General features: G+C 37.4%; 2 protein-coding genes across 2 annotated transcripts in view; one reads left to right on the forward strand and one right to left on the reverse strand.

The window, feature by feature from the left end:
• Positions 1–5,401, reverse strand: part of LOC108723151 (uncharacterized) — a 40,384-nt gene extending 34,983 nt beyond the window's left edge. Inside the window, exon 1 of the mRNA XM_018448677.1 lies at positions 4,746–5,401. Coding sequence (XP_018304179.1) covers positions 4,746–4,800 — 55 coding nt within the window. The 5' untranslated portion in view covers positions 4,801–5,401. The remainder of the gene's footprint in view (positions 1–4,745) is intronic.
• An 851-nt stretch (positions 5,402–6,252) lies between these two features.
• On the forward strand, positions 6,253–9,764 carry LOC108723108 (aladin). The gene is made up of 7 exons (XM_018448603.1): positions 6,253–6,443; positions 6,939–7,344; positions 8,064–8,181; positions 8,249–8,548; positions 8,642–8,811; positions 8,900–9,230; positions 9,380–9,764. Exons 2-7 carry the CDS (start codon positions 6,986–6,988, stop codon positions 9,674–9,676), a joined length of 1,575 nt encoding a protein of 524 aa, XP_018304105.1. The 5' UTR covers positions 6,253–6,443; positions 6,939–6,985; the 3' UTR covers positions 9,677–9,764.
• Positions 9,765–10,017: the final 253 nt, after the last annotated feature.

A 10,017-nucleotide genomic window follows, 5' to 3' on the forward strand; every position in this document is an offset into this window, starting at 1 on the left:
AACATTATTTTCATTAAAAAATAATCTTGTTAACTCACATACAATATTAATGAAATAAATAAAAATTTATTAAAACAAGAGCATAATGTATTTGTTTCATTAACAATATTATGAATTAACAAAATTATTTTCAATTAAAATAATGCCTTTAATATAACATTATTTTTTTTTAATGAAGATTTTCAGGGCAATTTCAGATAATATGGCCAATGTACACCAACATTAGTAAATATACACACACGTGATATGCATATATAATTACCATATGAAAGCAAACCAATATTTAGTGAATGCGCGTAAAATTGATGTACATCGGCCATGTCTGCAGGCGCTTTTATACGAGTAAATTGCAGATCATGAATTGCGCTCATTATGGGCTGCTTCATCAGAAAAATCAGCTTTGCAACTATTGTAAAATTTTTTTAAGTTAATTGGTCTTGCCCTTAGCTCCTCACTGAATTTAAATATATAAATCGATCATATTAAAAAATCTTAAGTCTTATAAAGCTTATGGATTGTTTGCATTTTAATAAATTAATAGAAATTTTATGTTCTGTATGGAATTCTACACGGAGAGAATTTTTTCTTAGAGTTTACCCTGAAAATATGATAGTCATGGGACAATATTGTATTTCGAAAAATTTTAATGTAAATCTCTCTCATTCATTGATAAAACTACAATAAAGTATAAAATAAGTTTGATTAATTTTACTGAAGTGCATAGTAAAAATCTTTAAAATATTGTATTGTACCACAACTACCATATTTTCAGGGTAAATTTCAAAAAAAATTCCGTGTAATAATGTATGCATGGCAGTTCTAATAATTTAAAATGCAAACAATCTAGCAGGAAAAAATGCACCGTAGGCTTCACAATAATTGCAAAGCTGTTTTCTCTGCTGAACACAGCCATATATTATTCACTGTTAAATTTATAAAGTCAAATTATAATCAATTTGAGTTATTTTTAATCATTTCTATTAGGTCGTCATTACTCCTATCCAATATATCGTTAACTGAACCATGTTTTGACTAAAACAATGGACTAAACAATTTAACTCAAGAAAATGTATTAAATTTGATTCCAATTTAATTTATTATTTACTAAATATATATGTTAATATGTATATATGGACGATGTTTACCTTGGAACAAACCACAGAAATTGGATTGAATTACATTTTGACATAAATGGAAGTTAAAAATAACAAAATGTTATTTTATTCAAGAGATTGAGTTACCACTGCTCCTGTAATATCTGAGTGTTAACGTATAACATCACGAGGTTGTAAGACAACCAAAACGCTCAGTAAACTCGCCCCGAGGGTGAAATCGGTAACAGCTAATACCGTATCGAATTTCCCCCGAAAGGTTCGGGCAACTTCTCGACGGAAATTCCCTCGACCGTCGTGGAAAGAATTTAGAAAAGAAGAATTTTAGTTGTCGCTTTAGTAAATGACTCGAACGTCTCGAGCTTTTAACTCTTTCTTCGCTCGAAAAAGCTCCAGTTCTTCGCGCGAGATTCGGAAATCGCCGCGATTAAAGTCTTTCCGGAGACTCGACATTATGACAGAATGAACAAATTGGATAACTTACGATAACGCTTCGCGAGTTTCCTCGTAAAGCTCCGATTCTTCGCGCAAGATTCCGAGATGGACACTTATTGTTGCAGTTAGGCATGTACGTGTGAAGACCTCCGAGTCGTGTAAATTCGGAATCTTCTTTCTTTGTTTTCAGAAAGTTTAGCTGTTGATAACGATCAACACTCTGAATGTCTCGCGTCGAGTTTCTTGAAAAACCTTCGACTTTTCACGTGAAATCGGACGACAGAGACACGATTCGAGAGATCTATTGTTATGGTTGAAATTAATTCTGTTGACGTTGATTAATTCTTACCGTGTTCAACTGATTATTTATTTATCCTCTTTCCATTCAGACCGTACTCACTATAATAAAGATATTATAGATAATCCAGTTGACTGTGATTAATTTATAATGTTCATTTTAATTATCAATTTAGATTACCTTCAATCTCATTTTAACTTTGTATCTTTTTCTAAGATTTAGAAAAAGCTAAAAAACAAACAAAAGAATATTTTAGCAGGATTCTCATTTTTTAAAATAACAATAATAATCAATTCAAGGCTAATAATAGTCAGCGCGATAGATGGTGCATAATATTAATGTAGAATGATGACTTAACTCTATTTTTTGTGATGTCTTCTTTACTCAAAGTGTTGATTATCAATACTTTGAATAAAGGAAACATCACAAAAAATGAAGTTAAGTCATTATTCCACATTAATATTGCGCATCCTCTTCCACGCTGACTTATTAGCCTTGAATTGGTTATTATTGTTATGCTAAAAAGTAAGTAAAATCGAGGTTGAGATTAATTTACATTGGTAGAAATAGACATAACTAATGTTAATCGAACCGGGTCTTATAAATGTATGCAAACAAAGCGCGAGTTTAAACTCTTTTTTTTAAAAGGTAAATCTTCGATTACCTTCGATTACTTCGAACATGCGTATGATCTTTCGTGAGAGTAATGATAGAAATATATATAATAATAGAAATAATAGGAATAATCTTCGTTCCAATAAATGGTTGCACGAAAAAGAGTATGGTTGCACTAATTGAAATTACGGTTGAAAATAAGCAAACAAAAATTTCTGATTAAATCTATTATAATTGTAGTTGAGGTAACCACAATTCTAATTAACATAATCAGAATCTTTTGGTTCGTTCATTTTCAACCAGAAATTTTTCTCAATGCAGCCACAATGTTGCTTTTGCAAGTCAAAAGTTCAGTCTTAAGCTTTAGCCATGATATTGGAAATTTTTATTTCTTACTGGATACAATGCGATTGGTCAATTATTTCTTCGTCCTTGAACTATTTCTAACATCGCGGACACAAGGCTTTAGGAATAAACAGTAAGAACTAGAATTCACGCTGGTTTTCCAAGAAGCTGTGACTTCTCGAGAGGGAGTCTCGCGATTAGATAATCGTCGCGATCATAGAATCCTCTATCCGGTGCTTTCACGAGTCGAAGATTCGACATCGCATCAAGCAAATTCAGTTCAATTTGAATTTCTCGAAAAAAAGAGTTTCCACCATTCGAGTAACTAGATTAAATAAACAGACACATTGTCACGATCGGGAACGTACGCGAGTCGCGTAGTACAGAGTCCTCGTTCCCCGTTCTAGAGACTAATGTCCTTGTTTGTTATTCTACAGTCGCGACGTTCATTTTTTTCTCCTTTTTACACGGAGACTACACAGACATGAAGGGAAAGGAGAAGGGCAATTTGGTTTCGCAATCTCATGGTCAGCGAGAACATCCAGCCCAGAAAGAGATTTCTCGGACGTTCCGCATCAGGATGAGGACGAGATGAAACTACGAAGGGACAAGGCGCATTTTGTCGCTCTTCGGAGTAGCATGATCGTTCACTTACGATCTAGCGTTCTTACAAGAAATATTCTACTTACAGGAACTTTACTACGATCGACCGAGGAGACCGATTCACGCGGCACGATCATGAAATTCTCATCACGCTCTCGGCTTATTGTTTACAAGAATAGCAAGTCCGTCGTTCTTATTTTCCCTCTCCTCTTCAAGGGCTTGACTCGCCCTCAAAGAGGAAGGTGGAAGAAACGTAAGACGAAAAACGAATCTAGGAAGCGATCATGTAATTTCTTTTGAAATAAAAATTTTTCTTTACCATTGAAGTTAAGCCTGGAGGTCAATTGTGTATTTCGAAACGAGGTGGAAAATTATAGAAGTGAGCAAATTCGGTAGAATATTTATAACTTCGTTGATCAACTTAGTGAATTTTGTTCATTTTTGTCAATTTCATCTCGTTTCAAGGTACACAATCGACTTCCAGGTATCTCAAGATACACAATTGACCTCCTGGAGGTCGATTGTATATCTCGAAACGAGGTGGAAAATTACAAAAGTGAATAAATTCATTAGGATATTTGTAATTTCATCGATCTACATCTAGTAAATTTTGCTCTCTTTTGTCATTTTCGCCTCATACCAAGATACATAATCGACCCCCTGAGACACAATAACAAAACACAGGCAATATATATATATAGAAACAAGGAATAATACAGTATTAGTATTATTCAACCTAATAGAAATCGTTTATTCTAATATAGAGGTTGGAATCTCTGTTATTCCCTGGGTATCGATCACGTAACTTCTCTGGAGCGTGAAAAGTGAAAATTTTTATGCATGTATATACACACACACACATACAAAAAGAAATTTTCACTATTTTCCACGTTTCCGTCTAGAGAAAGACTTACATTACATGATCGACCCGCTGTCCCATTGTCCGTGCTTTTCAATTGTATCTCAGACTTTATAAGAAATTGTTCACTTTTCACGTTTCCGCCGTAGGGAATAAACTACATGATCGGCACCCTGAAAACGACAGAAGAGGAGGAAGAGAAGAGACCCAGGGAATCTCCGCGATAACGCGATAACGTTCTCTCCTTTTTCTTTCCCTCTCCTCCCTCCTCTCTCTCTCTCTCTCTCTCTCGCGCGCGCGCGCGCGCCGTTGATCGATGACCGGTCGCACGTTTCGCGAGGAGGAAAGCGTTCCGCGAGATTACGCGAGGAAGCGGAGCACCGTCCACTGGAACGAACGAGAAGACGGAGACTAAACGTGCAATCTTCACGTACGAAGAGTGAAGAAAACACGGACGGAAGGTAGAAATATTACTCACCACCGATGCTCAGCGTTCTCCATCGGGTCTTCCGCTTGGAACCCTTCTTGCCCATCTCTCGCGGTCGCCCGCACCTCCACTACCACCACCGGTCGCTACCACCTCTTCTTCTTTCGCTCTGCGTCTCGTCCTGCGCCGCGATGATTTTCTTCGTTCGATCCGCCGTTCGTTTCTTCCTCTTCCTCCCTTTTAGGACATTAATAGCCCTCGGTGCCCCGCGATCGTCATCGCGCGATACATTCTCTTGGACACGGTTCGCGCACTACCTCGTCGGTAGCATCGCGAGGATCGCCGTCGCTCGCTCGCTCGTCGATCGTTGGAGGGAGGACCAGGGGGTGGGGGAGGGGGAGGGTTAAAAAGGCCCACGGTCCTACGAATCTTGACAATCACCTCGTTCGTTCGTTCGTTCGACTCGATGATGTGATAAAATATATAACGGCGCAAAATATCGCTTTCGCGAAATGGCAAAGTTCCCCTGTCTCTCTATCGTTACGCGAGCAATTCTAATATGTAATCCACGCCGCCCGAACAGCGACCGCACACTGCGGACCTCACCTCACCCCACTTCACCCTTGCCGATGCTCCACCACCCACCTCGCACCGTTCTTCCTCACTCCCTCTCTCTTCTTCACGAAGGTTCTCCCTCCTCCAGAGCGACCGTCGCCGTGACGAGCCGATAGACTGCTCCAAACTGTTCCTCTCGACCGCGTTTTGCTGCACCCAGTTGTACCTTCTACGTACAGAGAGAGAGATACGATGGATGCTTTCCGTTTGGTGATACGAGTCGATAGCATCGTTCTGTCTTTCTTCACTGAATAATTTTATTCAGTGAATAACAAAGATAAAACGATACTTGTGTCATTAAACGAAAAGCACCCTACGTAGATCTGTTCGCGTTGTTTATATTTTTTGCACTTAAAATCTTCGCGTTCTGTCTTATCAACGCTCGAATATATATTTACTCGTTCTAAACGTAAACAATTTAGGAGAATTCCCAGCAACATTACCTGACGTTCGCTCCAATTCGCTCGGCGAGACGAGAGGGACAGGCGGTCGCTAGCAAAACGGGTGCAAAAGGTGGAGGTGTGCCTCGCGTAACCTGTACGCGCCGCCGCAGTGCCGGTTGTTTCGATTCCTCGATGGGATCTTCGAGCGGATACGAATCGCGGTACAGCTGCGTCGCGTCCGCCTCGCAATGTCGTTCGTGAAACGAGTCTTCGCGGTGAATCTTGTAGCATTCCAAGCACCGAATCTAAACCGATCGTAACTCCACAGTCCGCGACCCCCACGGAGATTCGAACCGCTCGCCTCGCGCGCGACGCGCATGCGTCCCCGTCACCACGCGTCGCGATTGGCTGTTGCCATGGCAACCGACGTAAACAACGACGCGCCATTTTTTCCGGCTGATCGCGGCAATCGCAGCGATTCGCGGCTCCCTTCAAGTTTCTGAAGTTTCTCGCGCTTCTCGCCGTCACTGCATTCTGCCGTTCTCGACCAGTCTCGATACTCGACTATCTTCAGGTCATTTACTCTGGTTTATTTGAGGCGCGCTGTTTCACGCACGTGTGAACGAAATATGTGAACATAATATATAATTTCCACTTGAATTTCAGCCAAGTTAAACGGATTTTACGTCTAACTTGTGCATTGTTTCCGAGAAAAGAGGCAATAAGGACCGATGAATTAGTGCAGCTTATCGTTAGTGTTCTTTTACGTTGAAATATTGAATTTATTTTTTTCCCTTTTTTTTAACGTGTTATAAGTATAACGTATAATTTATTGGAGTCAAATACGACTAGAATTATTATCTAATATCGTTGGATATAAAGTGACAGTTAAGCGATACCTGTCGAGTTTATAAACATAAACTTGTAATACTTTCGTTTTTCGCGGACAGTTTTTATGACTGAAAAAAAAATATGTCATGTGACTAAAATTAAATTATAGATACATTTCTCGTGTAGAGCATTAAGTTAAATCATTTAGTTATCTACTTTGGCCGCTCTATCAAAGATAGGTTACGTGCGCCATGTGAGGTTAAAGATGAACAAATATTTCAAGATCTCTATATTTAAGGTGTTACATTTTTCGCGGTAACGAAAAAATCGTCCCTATTTATGCCATAGTATGTTTATGTAAATAATTGGAAAAACAAGGTTCTAAATAAGTAATTATTACTTGTTTTGCGTACAGGTTAAACGTATAGGTTAGGTCGCGGTGGCGACTGACAGGAGAGGAATATGCTCAAGATACTGTCGCTTCACGATTTCGAAGGCCCTGCCTTTGGTGATGTGGCCGCCGTCGGCTTGATCGAGGGCGTCGTCCATTATTGTACCTACGATGCACTGCAGGACGAGATGCAACCCTTCGCCAAGTACCTGCGTGACTATCCTGAGGTTTCTATCACGCAGGAGATCCTAGCGACCCGTGAGACCGCACGTACAATCAGTGTCGGCGAATTGTTTCTTCCTGTTCACGACAGCATCTTTAAAAAGATTGCCAATGTATGGAGAGAAAGAGGATTGTCTGAGGCTATTCGCTTTGCTGCTGCTGCAGATCCAGAACAGATCACAAATGTTGTGCATTGGATTGCAACAAGGTATAGTATCTCAGTCTTCATTGCATTCCTGGACTCAATTCTTCAGAATTGATGTGGATCTATTAGATTTACTCAATCTGGTGAAAATTTTTCTCAGAATTCTTATGAGAGTTGGACATTTTCCAGAAATATTGAAGTCTACATTTTTTCTTAAAATTTTTTATGTATGTATTTTGAAATATTATAGGATTTCTAAAATTTCTTAGTCTATAATTTTTCTGAAAAAATATCAAACTTTTTTATATTTTGTAAGGTTTTATTAGAAATTATAAAATAAAAAATCTTAAAAATCATAGAACATTTCAGAATTCATAAATACGATGAATTTTAGAAAAGATGTAAACTTTCTCGACATTTTTAAAAAGTATTCCAATTTATATAAAACATCTGAGAAATTTCCTAAAAAATTATTCATAAATTCTGAAAAATTATATAAAAAATTCTTAGAAAAAATTCACTAGAGCAATTATAAATCTTTTCTCAATTCAATTTTCTTTATGTTACATTTGTAAATTTGATTATTTTTATTAAAATATATTTAGTATTAATTCTTTTTTACATGAATTGTTATTTTAGTTCCTTGAAATTAATTAGTGCCTTTTAATAAATTCAATGACTCTGATAGACTCACTATATCTGTAACTATTATAGATTTTGAAGTCAACTCCAGAGAATATGTATTTTTACGTTGTGTGACAGAAAATATTTAATGATTTCAGACTAAATTCGATATTGGATTTGATGGACAGAGGAATATATCACAGAGACGTGTTGCCGACATCGGGAAATGGATCTGTTGCTGATATTGTTGCTACACGGGATTGGCATACATCACTGGTAGGATCATTTAATATTTGAGAATATATATGAGCACTTTCGAAATGCTTATAAACATTTATGATAGGTACGATGCCTATCCTGGCATCCACATTGTGCTCGCCTGGCTGTGGCTATGAGAGACGATAGAATTCGTATTTTTTCGCAAGGTCTATTAGGCGTACCAGTATTGAGACATAGCGCACAAAAGTCAGTTTGCTGTTTAAGTTGGAGACCTCATGCCGGCCGCGAATTAGCGGCGGCTTGTTACTCCGGAGTATTAATTTGGACAATAGAGTTGGGAGCAGCTAGTAATTTACTTAGCCATGCGATACTTTTGAATCAAAGAAATCATGCACCCGTCACAAATGTTGCTTGGCATCCACAAGTAATATATCCTTTTATTTCTCTGTCTATATTAATTAAATATAATGGAAATTATTATCCCCAGATACTATTGTAAAGTGTTTTTTTTTTCTAGGGTGACTTGTTGGCGTCTTGCTCACCAACAGATTTAAATATAATAATCTGGGATGTTTCTAAAGAGGAAGGAATTCCGCTAAAGCGTATTGGTGGAGGTGGCATATGCTTTTCATGTTGGTCGACTTGTGGCTTGCGATTATTCTCTGCTTCATGCAGAAATATCTTCAGGTAATACTTTTAAATCTGTATATATATCTTTTTTTACAGTAAACTTAATTAGATATGCAGTTATAAAGAAGCGAATATTTAATTTTAGAGTTTGGAATACTGGCGTTCCGACGCCATGGCATGCAGAAAAATGGACTGTACCCCAGGGTCGTGTAGCAACTGCATGTTTTGGTCCTAATTTAACGTTACTCTTTGCTACTACCGAAGATCCTTCTACGATATTTTCATTGCCACTGCAGGATAATATATTCGATGTTAAAAAGGCAAACAATAATGATATAAAAATAGCTACGCGCCTAATTGATTTAACAAAAGTGAATTTCTCATCGGAGGATAATGATGATTATGTCACGGTGGGAGGTAGAATCGTTTCTATGGAATGGGATCCAACAGGAAAATATCTTGCTATTCTTTTCCAGGTTTGTAAAAAAATATTTAGATTTAGCTTTATGCATTTTTTGTTTATAAAATAAAATAGATATGCGATCAAACTTTAGATAGAAGAAACAAATAAATATCTTATGAAATATCTTGTGGAATATCTTGTATTAATTTGTTTCTCCAACAGGATAGTCCAGTTATTGCTCTGGTCAAAACAAGCTTAAGTCATTTATCGCGAATAGTGGAAGCACAAGCAAGCTGCCTTATTAAAGGATTTACTGGAGAAGTGCCAAACTGTATTAACTTCTTTCAAAAATCTTTGTCATGGATTTGTTTAACAATAGCTTGGAGCAGTGGACGAGTGCAGCATTTCCCGATTGTGGAAAGTGAATCCAAGGCTGAGCCTAACACACATTCCACGTTATTGTCACAATCTATGAGACCAAGTAAATTGTACAGTTTTGACTGTTACAGGCAATATTAAGTTATTATAATAATATCAACGAGATGAAATACGAGTTTTATACAATTTTTCTATCTTCATACACACACACATTTGTAAATGGTGTAGCAACGGAAAAAAGGTTTAATAAATTTATTTGCAAGAAAACTTATTAATAATTGATTTTTTCTAAATTTATTTATTAATTAACTATCCTTCAAAAAACTTTTTTAGATATATGTATCTATGCGTACGTGTATATGTGGGCGAAGTTTACGTAATTTTCGTTTGGGAGAAGCTTATAAACCCGTTTACTGCCTTCGAGACAGAAAAGAGAAAAAAAATGGATACCCGCCGTTAGACTCTCTATAATAGACTGCGCT

The sequence above is a fragment of the Mycetomoellerius zeteki genome, unplaced genomic scaffold (assembly GCF_001594055.1).
Source record: "Mycetomoellerius zeteki isolate Tzet28-1 unplaced genomic scaffold, Tzet1.0 scaffold223, whole genome shotgun sequence".
In the NCBI taxonomy this organism is placed as follows: domain Eukaryota; kingdom Metazoa; phylum Arthropoda; class Insecta; order Hymenoptera; family Formicidae; genus Mycetomoellerius; species Mycetomoellerius zeteki.

Coding starts and splice junctions, on each gene's coding strand:
- LOC108723108 (XM_018448603.1), top strand. CDS start 6,986: ATGCTCAAGATACTGTCGCTTCACGATTTCGAAGGCCCTGCCTTTGGT. Junction 8,812..8,899: donor TCATGCAGAAATATCTTCAG/GTAATACTTTTA, acceptor ATTTAATTTTAG/AGTTTGGAATACTGGCGTTC. Junction 9,231..9,379: donor ATCTTGCTATTCTTTTCCAG/GTTTGTAAAAAA, acceptor TTTCTCCAACAG/GATAGTCCAGTTATTGCTCT.